The 20,266-nt window shown below is 36.6% G+C and overlaps 1 protein-coding gene and 1 long non-coding RNA gene across 3 annotated transcripts in view; one reads left to right on the top strand and one right to left on the bottom strand.

The window, feature by feature from the left end:
- Positions 1-1,648: 1,648 nt before the first annotated feature.
- Positions 1,649-5,265, bottom strand: LOC120584121 (uncharacterized). Its single transcript, XR_005647973.1, has 3 exons — positions 4,949-5,265; positions 3,113-4,865; positions 1,649-1,791 (listed from the first exon to the last, which is right to left on the bottom strand). It is a non-coding gene; the product is annotated as an uncharacterized LOC120584121 (long non-coding RNA).
- KIF5B (kinesin family member 5B) overlaps positions 5,253-20,266 on the top strand; it is a 37,072-nt gene continuing 22,058 nt past the window's right edge. Inside the window, exons 1-8 of one of the 2 annotated variants that reach the window (XM_039839755.1) lie at positions 5,253-5,800; positions 12,534-12,621; positions 18,062-18,135; positions 18,452-18,556; positions 19,070-19,118; positions 19,676-19,731; positions 19,825-19,912; positions 20,076-20,200. In XM_039839755.1, the coding sequence (XP_039695689.1) occupies positions 5,675-5,800; positions 12,534-12,621; positions 18,062-18,135; positions 18,452-18,556; positions 19,070-19,118; positions 19,676-19,731; positions 19,825-19,912; positions 20,076-20,200 (711 nt within the window). In that variant the 5' untranslated portion in view covers positions 5,253-5,674. The remainder of the gene's footprint in view (positions 5,801-12,533; positions 12,622-18,061; positions 18,136-18,451; positions 18,557-19,069; positions 19,119-19,675; positions 19,732-19,824; positions 19,913-20,075; positions 20,201-20,266) is intronic. The other variant, XM_039839757.1, reaches the window with a different exon arrangement.

Genomic DNA, 20,266 nt, shown 5'->3' with positions numbered 1-20,266 from the left:
ATTCTATTCTGAAAATCTGTTTGCAAAAGGTGAGACATAAGGAAAGATGGATAAGATTTAGATAGGCATAAGGTAGAGATACACAGGGTAGGACCACATGATCTTGGAATTAGCAAATTATAAGGGTAGGGGGAATGGTGAAAAAGCCAGTTGCCAAGAGACAAGAAAGTATGCTGTGAAAGAGTGGGAAAATTCTACCTACATAAGGGGAAGTCAGATGATGATAGGTCTCTGCATCTAAGTAGAGGAATTTGAACTTGTTTGAATAAGAAGAAAATTGTAGATTCCTGAGCAATTAAATAATTTTTTTTTATAAAAGCAATGTTTTAGAAACTTTAATATGAAAATCGTATGCAAAATAGTGGATATAGGAGGAAATCGTTTGTCTTTTTCACCATCATATCCCCAGCACCTATCACAGTGCCCAGCTCATGGTAAGAGCTCAACCTGTATTTATTGAATGATAAAGGCTGAGAGCTATAGTAGTAATCCAAGCATGAAGTAGTAAAGCGTTGAGCTAGGAAGGAGTAATGGAAATGGAAAGAAACAGGTGTCTCTTGTACACATTTGAAAAAGAGAAATATTCTAATTTTTCTATTTGAAATGCCTGTTTTAAAAATATTATTCCATATTAAATATAAAGCAAATTTTCTTATAGCAATAATGTTGTAAACAATGATTATGTTCTTAGACCCTCCTGCAACTATAATTCATCTAAAATACAGTCCAATTTAAGTACATCTGTTGTCTATAAGTAGTAGCATTTTACAGGATGATTTTCATGAGGTAAATTTTAAGTTCTAAGTAGTGGGTTATTATTCCAGTTATCTATTGCTTTGTAACTAATTTTTGAAAGTGAGTACCTTAAAACAATAATCATTTTATTACATCTCATAATTTCATGAGTCAGGAATTTGAGCAGGCCTCAGCTGGGTGATTCTTCTGCTTCAAGAGTGTCACTTGAGATTGTTCATTGGTATTCAACTGGTGGGTACGCCGGTCTGGACAGCTGAAGGTGGCTTCCTTCACAAGTCTGGTGCTTATGCCGGCGTAGCTAAAAGGCTGGGATCAGCTGGGACCATTAACTAGAGTGCCTACATATCTGGCCTCTCAAGCATGGTGTTCTTAGGGCTGTTGGTCTTTGGCGGTTGTTCAGAGCTCCTTGAAAGAGTGTTCTCAGAGACCAAGTGGAAGCTACAGGCTTTTTCTCACCTAGTCTCAGATAGCATGCAGTGTCACACTTCTGCCACATTATACTGGTTACAAGTGAGTCAAAGCCCAACCTTCAAGGAAAGACTTCACACAACAGGGTGAATTCAAGTATGGGTGGTTCATTGGAGGACCATCCTTGGTGACTAACTTCCACAGTGGAGCTTAAATGTTCCAAATCTGTATAGGTGCAAGCACCACTTATATTTTTTGTCAAAAATTATGTTGAGTCTCAAACTTTATTCTCAAGGAAACCTACTGTGTCACTGCTAGTGTTGAATAATCACAGTTTTTTCTATATTTGGAAGAAAAACTGGGATTAGCCAGTTGGATTTTTTTAAATCAATTTTCGTTTCCCTATAACATATTTCTTCAATCATATTGTCTCATACCTCTATTCCTTGCCAGCGTGACAGACAATTTTTAGAAATATTTTGTTTTTCACATAGCATTGTTCTCCTTCCTGGTGCTGTGCAGTCAGGCTCTTTGTGTTCCCTTGCCCATATCAGATCTGAAAGCAGAAGGCTCTTGCAGATACTTCCCTTTCTGGATTTTGTTTTCATAAATCTGAGCCTCCAGAATCTGTTGAGCAGGAAGAAACAAGAGTTGAAAAGCTACCAAAGTGCCTTGAGCAGCAGGGGGTCCCAGAGCTTCACTCCTGTATTCTTCCATCTACCTCCTTTTTCTCCTCATACCCAAGAAATCTCCTAAGCCACTTCTTTCGAACCTCTACTCCATGGAGTAGAATTTGAAAATAACTGCTCTAGAGCAATCATTCCCCAGATCTTCTGAGTCAGAGAACAAACAGGAACGGTGGGATGGAAGTTGTGGAACCTCAGATACAGACTACCATGTTCCTCTTTTGCATGTATAGGGGATGAAAGACATAGTGGAGTTATAGGTGACTGAAACTTTTTTAGCCTGAAAGTATGAAAGAATGCTGATTCTAGTTATAAAAACTGGAAAGTTGAGTATTTGAATTAAGTATTGGCAGGGAGTAGAGGATAATTAAGTTCATCTCTGGAATGCTAAATTTGAGGTTAAGGTTGTCAACTTAAGAAATGTCCAAACCTGTAGAGAATTTTGACAAGAGTTTATTTGAGCTAACCTGATGACATATGCTAGGGAATAAAGTCTCAAATGCTCCAGAGAATAACAGTGTTATAACTTCTTTTATGCATTTGAGATTAAGGATAGGACATAGGAAAAATTGGAGAAAGCAAGCTGAGGATTGGATTACAGGATAGTTAACAAGACCCTGTGCTCTCTTGAGGTTTAAAATCTCCTTCGAGGGGAATTACTTTTGGTATTTTAAAGGTATGCTAACCTAGATGCACAAGAACAGTGGACAGGGCTGGCTTAAAACCTTTCACTAAAGAAGTTATAGACATGGGGAATGACGACTACCCACCACGACATGCCCAGTTAGGAATTTATGATCAGATCATAAAAAATGTGAGGTTATTTTTATAAAACTCCTTTTTTTTTTGTCTATAGGTAGAGCATCATAAACAAAGTGGCCTATATAAGCAGCTGAAGAGACGGGAATGTTACATTGGCAAAAAGGTCAGAGTTGCAGATAAGAGATTCCAGCAATTATTGAAAGAGTTCAGAAAGAAAAGAGCAGAAGGCTGAGGGCAGAGCCTTCAGGAGATCTTGCTGCAAAGGCTGAAAACTGGTGGCTATCTCGCACAACCTCTTTTTTGACTTTACAGCTGCTTCCTTGCACACTGAAAACTTTGTTCTCTAAAATCATAGACTATCAGAAACTGTTCGAAGTTATATCAGTAAGAATAAAACATTTCACACTTGTCTGGAAGATCCAAGTCATACAGAAGCAGCCTTGATTTTCAAGCCAGGGACAGAGCTTTGGGACAGGGGTTTCTGAAGATAACACATTTACCTTAACTTTGTAGTCCCAGGGAAACAGGATCTTGGGGCCATTTGTAGTCCAGACCTGATATCACAGCTCTTCTTTGCTTGGAGGCTATTGTTAAAAAACAAAATTCAACCAAGTAGATGCGAAGATCTAAATGACTTTATTAAGCAATTCATGAGTCAGGCAACATCCCATCTAGCAATTAGAAGGGTGCTCGGAGTTGTACAAAATAAAAGTATTTTAAAAGAAGGGTGGGCAAGGGAGCTATTAGCGAAAGAAAAGAAAGGATTATTTTTGGGCCAAGACATCTTTTCTTAGAGGGAAGAGAAGGGAAAGTGTTTATATTGTGTAGATTGCCTCTTCTTTCTATGGGGGATGAAGAGAGCCTATGTGACTATCTTACTGGTGCTTGATCAGAAAATTCCATACTGGTTAAGATTATGTTTCTGGGAGAAGTTAAAACTGCAATTAGATCAGGTATTAAATCTAGGTTTGGTATCCTGTGCTTTCAGCACTAGTAACACCATTTCGGGCCTGTGTTCTGGAGCAAGAGCTTGCTGCCCCATGCTCATAGAAGCTAACACTGTGGCACTGGCTTTTGAAAAAAGGAAAAGCTTTATTGTGAGGGTGACAGTAAGAGGACAGGAAGCAGAGCTCAAATCTGTCTCCTTGACCCAGAGTTTAGAGAGGTATTTAAGGGGGGTCAAGGGGAACAGGCTGCTATGCAGAAGCACTGGCAGGGCAAGTCGCAATTGGAGAGCTTTGGAACTTGGCCATTTATGGTTAGACATGGTAAGGGGCTTCAGCACTAGATCTTCTTATACGGTGAATCCTCCACTTCTGAAAGGGTTCCTGGTGTTCAGGTTCCGGTCCCCTCCTGTCTTTTGCTTCTGTGGGAGGCAGGGTTGGGGGTGAGGTGAAACTTTGGTTCAAGATGTAATGGGAAGTCAAAATTCTCTCCTCTGCTTATGCTTGGCTGAATAACTTGCAGTTTTGTTCTGTTGTCCCAGAAAAACAACTCAATTATCTTGTTAGGAACAGGATACAGCCAGTTCGAGCTGGTTCTACAGTTATACCTGTGTTTTTTTTCTTTAACACTATCAAAACACAACTTCATTTAAATTTTACCTGAACTCCACCCTCCCCCCAACACCCTGTAACTACATCTTTTCCTTTGTTTGGTGAGATGCCCCACAGTTCCTCTGGTGTGAGCTCTCCCTCATTGCAGTGGATCAATAAACCTGAATTTGTTGAATGAAGAACTCGGTTCTGGAGGTTTTAGGTGATTTGGCAAAGACAGAGGGCATTGGAGGGCATTTTACAAACAAAAACTGGGAACCAGAGGAAGAGTTCCTAATTATCTTTGTAGTTCTCTTCCACAGCACTTCAGAGCAACTTCCATATGAAGAACCATAATGGTAACCATTTTCTAAAAGTAGGAGGCAAAATCAGCTGTGGTTTACAGATAAATCCACAAATTTATCCAGGCCCTTTAAAATCATCTTTACACTCCAGGTCAGTCACTCCTCCGGTGTTGAGCCTGATGAGCTTCATATATTTATTACCGGGGAAGAGAGACCTCCCATTGACTGAGGGCCTTCTTCCACCTCACTCTATTCTTCCACATTTTTTCAACAACCTTCTTCATTTCTTAGTTAGAAATTTCCTTTTTCTTTCATATTCCGGTCTCCCCAATCCGCTCCCTCAAAGAGCAACCTCTTAAGCCAGAGCCATGTTCCACCCTTCATTCAAATCTTCCTTTTTCCGGCAAAGAGCTCTGAAAAAACAGACTAAGAATCAGTTTTCTCTCCAGACCAAATAGAAAGCAAATACTTCCTTATTGGAATATAGTTTATTTACCCGAACGACAACATAAAATAGTTTGAACAAATCCATTCTTCCCTAAAGAAAGCTAGGTGCGTCTGCCTCAGCTCTGGGAAATTCTGCAGCGGGATTGTAGTGTGAGCAGCCGCCGGGTGACCAAAGGTACTTCTGCAAGAAAGCGGCTAGAAAAACTTGAATCTGCGACCGCCGGGCGGACAGCGGCTGCCGGGCGGCGGAGCGTCCGGGCGCGGGCACCGATTGGTCGCTGGGGCGTCCGGACCTCCGCGCCTGCGCAGTGGTCCTTGCGCACCGCCCATCTCGCTGTCCCGTCGTGGGTCCGCGGCGGCCTTAGCAGTGACCGCGCGGCAGCCGGCAAACCGGCAAGCGGACGGGTGAGGGAACAGTGGGCCTAGCCTGCTTTCTCGAGGGAGGACTGGGCCACCCTCCCGGTATCCAGAGTCCCTCCAACCCTCGCAGCCCGCTCAGGCCGGCGAGGGAGAAGCCGAGGAGCCGCCAACGCTCCACCCGGTGCCGCCGCCGCCATGGCTGCCATGATAGATCGGAAGTGAGCCTCAGGGCGACGGCTGCCGGTGCCGGCCCTTGGTGTTTTGGTTCCCCGGTCGCCCCCGCCTGGGGAAGCGCGACGCGGCGGACCCCTGATTCTCTCGGCTTCGCGACCGTGTACCTTCAGCTCAGGCCCGCTTCTTTCAAGACTGAGCGGCGGGGAGTGGCTCCCGGCCTCCGGCCCCGGCAGCGAGAAAGATGGCGGACCCGGCCGAGTGCAACATCAAAGTGATGTGTCGCTTCAGACCTCTCAACGATTCTGAAGTGAACCGCGGCGATAAATACATCGCCAAGTTTCAGGGAGAAGACACGGTCATGATCGCGGTGAGTGACCTCCGCCCCCACCCCTCGGTCCCTCTCCTTCGGTCCTGGCTGGGCTGGAGTTCAGGGAAGTGGCGGCGTGCCGAATGTAGAGGGTGCAGTGGTGCTCTAACCGTCCCTGGTGGAGTTTGCCGGTTCAGATAACCCAGAGCAGGGAGATTGCACATCTCCGCGGTTGTTCCCTGGCTCGCCCCCACCCTGGTCTTCAGTACCGGGAGACGGGAGGCGCCTTAGTCTCAGTCTGGGACACTCCCCCACCTGGGGCGCTGCAGGAACTGTCGGGGAGCAAGTTTAGTGTATATTCACTTGCCTGTTTGTGTGTGTGCAATTACTGTCTGTTGTTGATGGCTATTGGGGTTATAGACTAACCCCAATTTATCATTCTTAAAATAAGTAAGATTAAAGTTAAGCTAGAGACGTTTAGTTATGAGATCAGCCCTACTGTATGTTAAATAGTAAAGATACTTAGTTTTGTAGAAACGTATACAACTGCGTGTTGAACCATAGTGTTTATCTCTCGCGGGGGAGGAAGAACTACCAAACTACAAATGTACCTCAAATGTTTAACCACCCGCTTTTTGTTAACAATTGAAAAAGACAAATAGAGGGCTATAAAAAGAAATAGGTGAGTTTTCTTTGAAATCAGAGTGATCGATTTTGTTTACAGATGGAGCCAATTCAGATTGGGTCATATAAGTGCTCAGAAAGGCCAGGTTTTGTCGGGTAACAGTCTAGGTAAGAGTGTTAATTTTTTGTGTGTATGTCAGGCAGAATATTATAAAAAAGATAAAATTTTACCAGTAAACTAGAGTTCATGTTAGTATTAGATTCTCATTTCTACAATTAAGACCAACCTTGAAGAACTTTGATTTTGATAATCCAAAGGATGGTGATATATTGTCCCTTTTTGTAGTATAAAAACATAACATAACCAGAAGTGGCTAAAAGAGTACCAAGGAGGCCAGAATGTAAGGCTGATTTTTTTTGAGTTCAAGGAGATTAAAATGGATAATAAGATACTGCATACAGAATAGTGAACTGTAACTAAAAATTAAAATCTTTCTTGATAATTCCATGTGACAGAACTTTTTCCTACATTGTTATCATGGTACAAAATTTTAATGTTAATTTTTATCTAATGGCATATTCCATCTTTAACATATTGTTTGGACAGTTTAATTTGTAAATAGGACAAAGGAGTCACAGGAGATACCATTTGATGATTAAAAGCATTGGACCTATTAAGACGGGACTAAAGTTCTTTAGTTTTTATGTTAAAGTTTCCAAATTTCAGGTCTAAAAGTTGTTCCACGCTGCTTGTTAGGCTTTTGGCAAACAAGTCATGAGGTTACTAGCTAGCTACTACAGTGTGAAGACTGTCAAGCTGGTGCTTTGTTAAGTGCACAAGAAAAACTTGATGTAAATGACATCATAGTGAGGCGAAGAAGTTAAGCACAGAAGTTGTCATCCTTTTCCTTTAGGATGATGTGTTTTATGTGTGACCAGAGGAGACTTGCAAGGCCTTGGTCGTTACTTGGCAAACTTGAGGCTACTAGTTTTCTCAGTTTTTGTGATGACTCTGCCTCAGCAGTGGTTGACACGTGAAAGCTATTTTTCTTTTAGATTTTTATTAAGACTATATCATTTCTTCAGATTTTTTTGTGTGTGTTTACACAAATCTAAATATCACCTAGATTTGTTTTTTGGAATGATAGAATTTAGGATTCACAAAATGTGTTAAGGTTAGGTTAGAAGAAGGCAGCCTTCTGATACAGTGCAAACATGACAAAATACAAAGAAAGAGTTAAAACAAATAATTACCACAGGAAGCACATATTTATGTTAGGTTGTTTTCTTTGGATAAAGTTATAAGTTCCTTCCATGTTTCCTTAGTACTATAAATACATTTAAATGATATTATTAGAAATAATGGAAAGATGATTGAGCTTATGAATCAGTGATAGCAGTTAAGTTGGCCTTTAGGTAAACTGGCAAGCATTTTAGTCTTTTTTTTTTTAATGAATAAGCAAAAATACATTACAGCTGAGTGACAAAGCTTTAAGAAATGTAAGGCAATATGTCCATTATTTTCAGGAACTAATCTTTTGCATATAGTGCATCATTAATTACTCTGAGGTCTTTTTTTCAGTGTTTAAAATGAATTATTTTTTAAAGGTTGGTAATTTATAAGGGCTACTGGGAGAAATGAAGTTAGAAAGTCTCTAGGTAAAATCTTGGTTTGTTTTGTTTTTGCTGGATCTCGATCCTGATTCAAAATAGTTTAAGAAGGAATTGCTGTAATGCAGAATTTAAAATAAAATTATTTAAACATGATTTTAAAAGTTTGTACACAGTCTTCTAGTTAATCAAAATTTAAAGAATAACTATTTTGGTTTATAATGTTACTGAATGGTAAGTATAATCAATACTTACGTAGAAAATAATTTTTAAGGATTCTGATTTTCATCTAAATTCGAGTTCTAATATTTTGTCCACATTTTTTTCCTTTTACTTGTGTAATCAGTTATTTTAATATCATGCGATCCCATTGCAGGCAAATCTTGTAATCTTGTTTGTGTTCTGTGATCTTTAATAGTTTCTTTTTTGTAATAGCTTGGTGAAGTGCTTTACATATCACATATGGAGTGAAATAAATGAATTACTTTATGAAAAATGACACAAATAGAATCTATTTGCTTTAAGAGAACTTGATATCCACAAAAAAGGAAGGACAAGGGAAACTCCATATGTAGTTCAATTAAGTCTACCGAAAACAGAAAAATCCATAGAAAAAATTATTCCTGTATCTATGCATCATAAAAGTAGAACATATCTATTTGCATTAAGTATTTTTACTAATCATTGTTCCTTACATAGAATGCTATAGAGGCTGCCAGAACCAAAAACAGGCTGTTGTAGTTCGTTGAAATTAGAGAATAAACATAATTAGATTGTCATCCCCAGTTCTTTGACTACAGCACAACAGTTTCCCTTTTCAAGTGAATGGTGGTGATTTGATGTTTGATCCTGATTACCTTTACTGGAGAAAATTAAAAATTTAAGCAGCCATCGTTACATACAATTATGGAATGTTAGCCCACAATGTCTAATGAAAATCTAGTATCATATAAACCCCTGTTATCTGATGGTTACTATTCAGAATCCTTGCCAGAAGGGTCTCATATCCTAATTTGGTGTTCAGCCTGGTCTGTGCAGACTCAAACAGGAACCACTTCACTTAACAAATCTACAGTATGATTGCAGTTCAAATAAACTTATTCTTATTTAGTCTGTTCCCTTGAAGCCTAAGTCAAATGTCAGTGCATCTTGTGGTTTGGAAATGTCTTTGAAGATACATAGAAATAAAGAGTGCATAATATGCATTTCAAGGCCAGGAACCAGGTTTTAAAATACAGATGTCTAGATATTGAAGTTTCCTTTGTTTAATTTATTTGAAAGATTGTTAGGTCAGAGATGTGCCTTAATTATAGACCATTCGAAATAGGTTTTATATTTTACAGGTCTTGTTTTTCATCCCAGGAAGCCAGGGTCAGTTAGTAACTTTATGGCTAGATCTCTAATCAAAAATTTGCCTTACTTAATAAAATTATAATTTAGTTTTGGAATTCAAAAAGTCTATTTTATCAACTTAATACTAAGCACTTAAGTTCATTTTTTATTTAACAATGATATAACTTCTAAAAGAAATCATTGAATCCCAGCTTAATTATTTTTGTTTGTGTCTTTATAGTCATACTTTAATAAGGTTAGAGATAGTTTGCAAATTTGTCTATAGTAAACAGCTGCATAATGTACTTCTGAGGCAGGCTTTACAATTACCCGTTATTTTCGGCATATCTCTTTCTATATGGTCTACAAGTACTTATTTTTTTATAGATGTAATGATGGAGATAAGGACTTAAAACTCAGTAGTGTTCTTTCAGTAAGTGTTTTAATAAAATTTTACTATTTGGCTTATTTTCGAAGGATGCATTTGTCTTCATTTATCTTTTTTCTATTTGTTGCAAGCAAAATTGGAATTAATCATTGTTTAATTTTTGCTTTCATACAGGTTTTTTACATATCGGTTATTGAATGTATATTTTAACTAGTTGCAATCTCTTCACCAGGTTGTGAGTTAAGACTAGAGGCTGTGTCCATTTCAATTCGGTTAACATTACTTGATCTACTTACATTAGATCCATGTACATAGCTTCTTAGCTTGGTATTCAAGAGTACCCAGGCTTATTCTCTGTTATTCTTTGAACACTACCTTCTATTCTTTGAACACTACCTTCTGTATTATTTAAATGTTATTTCTAAAAGTGTTCCTCATTTACAGTATCTGATACCTTATATATGCTTTGTTAGATAATGAAGAGGGAAAATTATTTCCTTTATGCATAGAAAAATATTAGCATGATTTATCTCTGAGTGGTTATTATTTTGATTGTATTTGTGTTTTCAAAATTGTTTCTCATGAATGCATCTTGAAAAGTAAAACAGTAGGTTGTCTTTTTTAGCCACATTTACAGATTTTAAATGTTATTGTCTTAGTGGCATTTTAACAAAAGGACACTTTTATGTTGTCTTAGCCAAAGAATAATCAGTCATTGAGATGCCTACTTTTAATTGACGCCAAAGTGAGGTCATTTTAGTATAGCCGTCAGAAATGCTTTCAACTGTGGGGTGAAAACAAATAACTGATAGTGGTTTAAGTAAATGAAAGGTTATTTTTCTTGTAAAGAAAAAAACTGGAGACAAGCTCTACTGCTACTACTTACTGATATGTTATCCTCTGTATCATCACTTGTGTTATTTTTGCAAGGTGGATGTTACAGCTCCAGAAAGGAGAAAAGGCAGCTTCAGTTGAGTTGGTCCTTTTTATCATCAGGAAAACAAAACCCTTCTCCAAGGCCTCCCAGCAGACCATCACTTACTTCGTAGTATCCAGAACTGGGTCATGTGGCCACTACTTGCAAGAAGACTAGGCTAGCAGTTGGTTGGCTTTCCACTGGGAGGTTGCAAGAGAATAGGGGAATTGGGAATGGTTTTTGATAGCCCTTTTGGAAGTATCTGCTTCATTGTTACTCTTATTCCAAGCTTTGGGGGAGGAGGATTGTGGGATAACAGGTAAAAGTAAGGTCTTTTTTGTTTCTTTTTTGTTGTTGTTTTTAGCTAAGATTTAGAAAGTCTTCCATAATGTTAAGAATTTTTTCTGGAGTCATGATTGTTTTGTACTTTAGGGCTCAGCTTTCTTTCCTTTAGAAGAGACTTTAAAGAATAGGCACACACTTACCTCCAAATACCCAGAGCTTCCTTGCCCCCTCTCCTTTCGCCTTTAGATGCTCACTTTTCTCGCCTAGATTACTAAATTGTTTATGTGAGCATTAAAACTTGCTCAGGTCTTGCCCACCTTAAAAAAATGTCTTTCTTAGACCCACAGCCAGATTTCTGCTCTACTTGGTTACCTTCCTTTTTTTTTTTTAACCCATTCCAATCTGACCTTTGTCATTGGCTACTTTTCAGTTTTGCCTTGACTTCTATATTTGACACAGCTGTATTTGAAACAACCACTTCCTATATTTGACTTAAATCTATATTTGACACAATCACTCCGTCCTTGATTTGCATGGACACTATACTCTGATTTTTCATTCTGTGCCTCTGACTCCTCAGATGTCAGCAGTTCTCTAAATGTGTCCCCAAGGTGGAGTCCCCAAGATCCTTTTAGGGGTTTCACAAAGTCAAAACTATTTTCAAAATAACAGTAAGATGTTATTTGCCCCTCTCCTTCCTTTTTACTGTGGTGACAATTGCATTGATCTTTGTTCTTTATACTTTAAATTTTACATCCTTTGGATTTTTTGAATGCTACAAGCTCCTTTCTGCGTTAGGATTTTAAGCATCCTATTCCCAGTGCCTAGACTACTTAGCCACACTCACTCTCCCTCATAACTAATAATGAAGAAAGCGACAATGGGCCAGATACTACTTATTCTGAAGTTCTTAAACATCCCTTCTCCAGTGTTTTCCTGACATTCTTCACCTTCCCCCAGACTCAGGTTCTCCTGTTAGATGTTCTCATAGTACTTTCATAACACTGTTGTTTGACTCAGAATTCTAGTCACTTAATTATTTATATGATGTCTGCCCCACCGTTAACTTATGCTTCACTAAAACAGAGAATGAACCTGTCTCGCTTATCATTCTAGCATGGCGTCTAGCACAATAGACATTCCATACATGTTTGTTAAATGAATGAATGATTGAAAAGCTGTTGTAGTAAAGCTGAAGGAGCCCTGAACTAAAAGACAGGAAATATGGGTTTTAATTTTAATATTGTCATTAACAACTTTTGTACCTTTCAGGATTTTAGTTTACCTGCAGTATTATATTAGTTTGAAAATATTGTCTCAACACCTGCCAGAGTAGACACTCATTAAATAAAAATTCACTCAGCAATATTTGCGTGCCTACCATAGTAGTGCAAATTATAATTACTGTGCTAGTCCCTAGAAATACAACAAAGACTAAAACAGACATTCTTGTTTTTGTGGAGTTTATTTTAGTTGATTTGTACTTAGTGATCCCTAAGATCCCTTCCACAAAGATTCTATGACATGAAGTGATGCATAAAAGGTATCCTATTGTGAAGGTTAAATATATATCTTTAAAGGAGCTTAGAAATGCATTCATCTTTAATTCGTTGAAACCTTTGTTTCTGTTTTTTCAGACCAAGCCTTATGCATTTGATAGGGTGTTCCAGTCAAACACATCTCAAGAGCAAGTGTATAATGACTGTGCAAAGAAGATTGTTAAAGGTAAACATATTTCATCTGTTAAGTTTTCCCAGCAATAAGTGAAATTTTGTTTATAATCTTTCCCATTAACCCAAGATTCTTTTTTTTTATTTTAATGCCCCATTCTTCTTATTTAAACAACTTTCTCCAGCATTTAATTAATAAAAGGTCAAATACTGTTAGTAAACATACTATTACTCAAATTCCGTGACCTAATTTATATACAGTACCTGATGAAGGAACTTTTTAAGAATTATAGTGTTACACTATAGTGTGATTGGAAGATGCATTTCTATGAGATATTCCCAGGAGTTTCTAAAGTAGCAATATTAGAAATATAGTATCATAAGAATTAAAATAAAATTGCTAAACAGGTTTCTAAAAAGTAGTAGAAAATGGCAGTATGTCATTCTTCCATTTCATTGTTACTCCTTTCTCAAAGAGTTATCTTGTATCGGCAGAGGAACCTTTGAGGAATTTAACAGAGGTTGTCCAGGATAAGAAAAGTATGTGCATTCCAGTTAATACTATTGACTTGTACTAGGATATTTTTCAATTTTATATTTTCTAAAATCATAGAAATCATATCTGGACTTCCAGTTATAGAAATCTCTTTTCTCAAAGGGATTTTACAATTAAATAGCCATTACTTTATGATTTATTCCATATTTTGACAACTCTAGTTGTTGAAAAGTGCTTCTTAGATTGAGGCAAAATCTATCCTCTTGTAGCATTCACCAGGCTGGGAAGGTTGGTATTCAGTATAAAAGTGGACTGGTTAGGATTAGGTAGGAGCATAGACAGTTTATCTAGTAACAAGAGGGAGGGTAGAGTTTATGGATAGAAATAGGTTTAAAGATGTGATGAAAGGAAAATGTAGATGTTCTCTTCATATTAATTCCGTTTTGTCTATGATATAGGAAGCAGAGTTATCACAGAGAAGATGCAGGAGGTGGTTCTAGGAAAAGATATTAAGTCAGCTGTCAAGCAGTATAGAAGTGAATGGCTTAGGAAAATGTGGCAATAGCGCCAGGCAGCATTAAGGGCCCACTTGAGGTTAGCTGCCTGAAGAGTCAAATGTACCCATTTGGGATTTTTCCAGGCGAGTACAAAAGAGAGAAAGAAGGGCAAGAGAATTGAGGGTGTTGTCAAGGGAGCGATGATAGTGGTGAACCATGGGATCTAAGGTGGGTAAAGGGAAGGAGGAAATGGAGAGGCGTGGATTTGAGGAACAGTGAAAAAAGATGGTAAGATTAGTGTGTTATAGTCTCACTGGAGTCGAAGATTTGTTGCAGTCGATACTAGAGTATGACCATGGAGTTGGCATCTGAAGGAGTAAAAGATAAGATCATGGAAAAAGTTAGGTCAAGGATCTGAGACCAGGGAATTTTAGTGTGAACAGCTACTATATGGTCATTGAAACCACCAAGTATTAAAACAGGAATGGTATTGATGAGAGACAATGTTCTGGATGCTGAAATCTTCTCTTCATAAAATGAGAATGTGTGATTCTGTGAAGGGAAGTTATTTTCTTAATCATCCATAATTGTACTTGGGGTAATTCATAGCCTAGGATATTTTCACTCTACAAAATTAGACTTCAAGCAGTTGTTAGAATAGGGGCTGTCACTATTTCCTGCTTCTATGCCAGCTTTGTAATTTATATTAGAAAGGTATCACCTGGCTGTGACTTTTTCTTTTTATCTTCACCCATATGCTCTTTACCATTTTAGAGGAGCCTAGATGTAGTTAGTGGCTAGTAAGTCTTGACTAGCTAAGGGTATGAATGTGGCAGAGCTAACCAATAACAATTAAATAACAGATTTAGGGAGAGAGATGGGGTGAGGGTAGGTGGTGGGTGTCTGGTGAGGTGTGAGGAATAAATACATGGCAGGTTGAACTTGCGATAGTCATTGGCAAACACATCAAGTGGAAGGCCATGGTTAGAAACTGGTGGTAGGCAAGGATTGGCAAAATGATGGGCCAGCTGGTATTTCTTCTGAGTTGTAGATTTGATGAGAAGCTACCAGGAGTGACCTGAAAGCAGCTAGTACTCTCTGGGGGCCCTGGTAGTCCACCAAGGTTGCATTCTTTCGTACATTTCTATGCAAATCTATAACTTTCTGCAGATTCATTAGATAGATTTTTTTTTTTTTTTGAACAGGCTTACCACTTGTATTCTCTTAATTCTGAATCAGAGTGATGTCTGAAAGTTTGTTTCCCCTGTATGAAGTAATTGTCAGTTATTTAGTACTTGCCTTATGGCAGGCATAATACCAGGCCTTCATAAATTCCTCAGTTTCCTACCATGGCTACCTGACTTGGACTGTCTGCCACCGAATCGACATTTAATTTTTCCAGACATAGCCTGCCATATATTTATATTAGTTCTTGTGTTCATGGGTAGTGTAGTGGTTAGGGGAATGTCTGTGAAGCCAAGACTGGGTTTGTATCCCAGCTCCATCTTATTAGCTATGGAACTATAGGCAAGTTATTTCTTGTCCATTCCTCAGTAATGGGACTAAAAATAGTACCTTGCATAGAGTGTTGTGAGAAATACATTAATATATGAAAAATTACTAGAGTCTGACACTTCGTACGTTCTCAGATGTTAACAATAATAATTTATATGATGACTTCTAATTGTTTTCCCCTAAGCACACATTTTGCAAGTAAGGATGCTGAAGTTCAGAGAGACTAAGCGACTTTTAGAAAGTAATATGCTGTTGTCTCACTTCCTAAATTGTTTACAAATAATGAAAGAAGTACTATTTGTCCATAGTTGTCCGCCTATGCCTGTTTCTGACAAGAATGGCAAAAAGTGTATTTCAAAAGGGGAGGGAGGCTTTGGAAAGGCTCTGTGTGTTAGTGATGGTGATAGTCATTCAGCAAACATTTGAGTTCCTACTAAGTGCCAGGCACTGTGCTAAGAGTTAAACACAGCCCAGCCTCTACTTTACAGTCTGGTTAGGAAGACAAACAGGTAAATTGACCCTTGCAATATACACTGATAAGTATTATGATTAAATGTAGATGCTATAAGAACACTTAGGATGAGGCTTTTACCTAGATTTATTTGGAGGTGGGTTGTGGAGTTTCAGCTGAAGGAAGAAATAAAGCCTGAGCTGGTCTTAAAATATAAACAAAGAATAGGGAGAGGGAGGGATGCCTTCCAGGTAAAGAGATGACACATGGACTAATAGTGCATGCCCCATATGAGATGAGTACTACATGTGTGGAGAACAACTTACAGTGTAACTGTGAAGTTTAACCATATGAAATGGTCAGATTTGACCATTTTTACAAATAAAAATGGCATTGTGAGGGGGAGGATGGTGGGAGATAAAGCTGAAAAAAGAAACAAACCAGGTCAAAAAGTGCCTGATTTTATCTGATTACAGATGTGTCCCTTCTAGGATTCTCAAATAGATAAATATTTGTATTTTTTTAAAGATCCGTATTTAAGATATATATGTTTCATTGTACATTTTAACTCGGGAATAAAACTGCAGAATACTGAATACTAGTTAATGGTCTATGCAAGGCGAAGTATTTAGGTGAAAATGTATTGAAGTCTGTAGTTTACTTTGAAATACATTTAAAAAATAAGATGGATGGCTAGCAGACAGTAGACTAAAATGTTTATGGTGAAATCTTGGTGGTGGTTGTAAGGGTGTTCATTAAAGCTTATTAAGTTTTTCTATATGTTTAGATTTTTTTAAAAATAAAATATTGGGAGTTAAATCACTGTAGAAAGCAAAGTCGGGAATAGACTTTGCAAGAAATAGACTAGGCAAGAAAATATTTTCCTAATTGATAAAAATGTTATTGCTTTGGTGACACAAGACATTATCTAGAAATCACCTAATCAGTCATTGCTATGTCCCCTCCACCCAGAGCAGAGCCTGGATCATCACAGGTGCTCAGTAAATATTTGAGACTGTTGAATATCCATAAGGTCTGTAATCATAAAAATTTTAAAGTTATGCTTAAAGTTCCAAATCTGAATGTGTTACATACATTTATTATCCTAGGAGCCTTCATGTAATAGTTTCATGTAACATAAATTACTGTGATGATATATAGACATAGGCTAATAATGTGATCTTGAGAGAGTCACTCATTCACCTACAAATATTAAGTTCCTCTTGTGGTGGTAGTCAGGTAATTGGCTCATATCATGAATGAATCTTTTATAGATCTAACAAATTTTAGAATTTATGCTTAGATTTTGTGTGATTGATAAAAGATCTTAAGCAGAGGGTATGACATAGACATACTGAGAACTGTTAGGTATAAAGGGAGCGAATTGAAAGGGTCTAGTGTTTTTTTTCTCCAGATTATTTCTTCTTCAGAGTTGCTGACAGAAGTACTACCATCCCAAATTATTTTAAATGTGATTCTTGAAATTATTTTGCTTTCCTCCTTAAAACCAAAAAAGATTTTGAAAAAGTTAAAAATGTTTGAATTCTCACAATTTTCCCAGGGAAGTACTGATGCCTTCTTTTTCTCATTAACAAATATTTCTGCCCAATGAGGGGATCCTTTTTTTTTTAAATAATCAATTGAGAAAACAAGAATTGGCTTGCTTACTAATTTATTTTTCACTATTACCATCTGCTGTTTCTAACAGAGGCTTCTCTCTTTTTAGAGTTTCTCTAGAGTAGAAAATAGTTTCATAATAGTTTTCTTGTCACCAAAACAGAACATAAGGAATCCCCGAAAACTGGAAATCAAAAGATCACCTCGCTCACTCATATTCTCTTTTTTTGTCCCTTTAACTTAGTAAAGGTAGATACTTAAATGTTAACGGTAGATTTGGGAGTACACAAAGGGCTAGAAAAGATATTTTTAATTTCACAGGAAACTTTCTGATAATTGATTTTGAGGTATAACTGGACTTGTTATAATTTGGATAAGGAGGAGTATGTGGATTTTTGAGATTTAACCTCTTGTTAACCACCAATCAATAGTCCTATTTCTAAATGCTACTTAATATTTGTATGTAAATTGGCAGAGCATTTTTTTCTTTTAAGTCAACATAAAGCTTTGGCATACAGATGTAAATTGCATTTGAGATGTATACTGACATATGTGGTGATTATAAACAACAGAATTTAAAATTTGTTTCTTATTGACCACAGAAAGTAATCTGGGCTGGAGAGAAAGTAATTGCTATGATGGAACATCACTAAGAAAATTACTGTTATTTATTTCCTTTAACGTGTTTATAAATCTTTCATGTACTAAACTTTGACACTCTTTCATATTAGTGTAAAGACAGTCTGAATCTTTCTCACTGTTCTTCCCACAAATATTTTATTAGATTTGATTATGCATGGATAGGAACAAGATTAATGTATGTGAGAATTATTTAGTGTTTTCTAACATTCTGAAGTAATTTCCTAAGACTCATAAGGGAAAAAAGCCCCTGAATATAAAATCTCTTATTTTCTTGCAGATGTACTTGAGGGATATAATGGAACAATATTTGCATATGGACAGACATCCTCTGGGAAGACACACACAATGGAGGTAATATTTTATAATCTGTACTTGGATGTAATTTGCAGTACAGACAGTACATTTAGTCATTATTTGTGAAACTACAGTATTTATATGTAATTTACCACATTAGTCATTATTTGTGAAACTACAGTATTTATATGTAATTTACCACAGGTTTTATGTGTGTATATATACAGAATTTTAGATATTTGTAGAGCCATTTTCATCAAAAAATAACAACAATTAAAATTCCTGTCCTCTATTGACTATAAATTGTACATTGAAAGTTTTGAGTTTTAATTCATACATCAATTTAAAAAGTCTAGTTTTGTTTTCTGTTTAGGGTAAACTTCATGATCCGGAAGGCATGGGAATTATTCCAAGAATAGTGCAAGATATTTTTAATTATATTTACTCCATGGATGAAAATTTGGAATTTCATATTAAGGTAAAATCCTTGGGGAAAGATTGTATTTTATGCCTAGAATAAGTCGATTTCAAAAAAAAAATAATAAATGCTAATTTCCTTTTCAAAAGTATTTTAAGATATTTTGAAAATTATTTTATGGACAGGTATAAAGATCATTAGAGTTAGTAAACTTGGATTCCTCATCTGACATTAGAATACCAAATTAAACAAGTTAGCTGTCTCTTTTGTCTTATCTTCCTTCTTTGTAAAGGAGTTTGTTTTACTGTAGAATTCAAAGGTTCTTACTATGCTAACTAGTCTAATTTCAGATGAAGATATGTAATGGAAATTGGTTTTTAATTATAAAAGCAATTTGATGAATTTAGGTCTTCCTGTTAGAATATGAGCTATGGCTGAATTGTTGGTAACTCTGTCCCCCTAATCTAGATGATACTTGGCACTTAGACCCCAGTAAATATTTAATGAATAAATGAATAAATTATTATAATTTTAATTGGTTAATCCTTTTTCCTTTATTTTTTTGCCCTTTAGGTTTCATATTTTGAAATTTATTTGGATAAGATAAGGGACCTATTAGATGGTAAGTTAAATGCTTGCTCTTTGATCATTTTAATATAGCATGTGTTACTGTTTTTAGTAGTAAATGTGAGACCATTTCTTAGTAACCAATATGAAATTGACAAGTTGTGGGAAACAGACACTTAAAAATTCATCTTTAAAGTTTTGGAAGAATGCCTTTTGACACATAGAATGACTTATTTAAAGCAGATATTTATGAATGCTCCTTAAGTAGTAATTAGAGCATTGAACTGAGTTAGAGAACCAGAGTCCTGATTATCTGGTCTTCTATCAGCTGTCAATTAGATATATTGTTTATGGACGAACCATCACATCACTCTGGCTTAATGCTTTTATTTCCAAAATGTGGATGGTAGAGGTTGAATTGGCTTTAAGGTTCTATATTGCTGCATTGGTTTCTATGTAAATTTCCTACTATTCTACAGGGTTTTAATGGTGATGTTTTCATGTTTTTAAAGTTTATCTTATTAAGCTACTTTGGGAAAGAAACAGTCAGTTGAATTTCACAGCCAGTGTTGGAGTTTAGGAGAGTTGCTAATACTCCTTTTTCTTTTTCAGTTTCAAAGACCAACCTTTCAGTTCATGAAGATAAAAACCGAGTACCATATGTAAAGGTACTTATAAAATAATATTGAAAGAATGTTTGGAAAAGTCCTCTAATAAAAATTTTTCAGGATATTGACATACTTTAAAAAATTATTTTACAGGGATGCACAGAACGTTTTGTATGTAGTCCAGATGAAGTTATGGATACCATAGATGAAGGAAAATCCAACAGACATGTAGCAGTTACAAGTAAGTAGAATATTTATTAACACTAATTAAAGTACAAAACTGTTTTAAAATACCTTTATCAAGTCAATTAATTTTAAGATTTTTCTTATCAAATAATGCTTTAGAAATTATTAGAAAAGGAAAGCTATGTTTGTTTACAGTTGTTTGTGTAATTTCATTGCAGATATGAATGAACATAGCTCTAGGAGTCACAGTATTTTTCTTATTAATGTAAAACAAGAGAACACGCAAACGGAACAAAAGCTGAGTGGAAAACTTTATCTGGTTGATTTAGCTGGTAGTGAAAAGGTAAAATCTTTATATTCTGTTAGATATCTAAGCATTTTTGTGAGTTAAAGCATTGAAGCCAGTGCT

This window comes from Pteropus medius, unplaced genomic scaffold, assembly GCF_902729225.1.
Source record: "Pteropus medius unplaced genomic scaffold, Ma_sr-lr_union100, whole genome shotgun sequence".
Classification (NCBI taxonomy): Eukaryota; Metazoa; Chordata; class Mammalia; order Chiroptera; family Pteropodidae; genus Pteropus; species Pteropus medius.
Note: the sequence above shows the minus strand (reverse complement) of the source record. Positions and strands in the feature narration are given on the sequence as shown.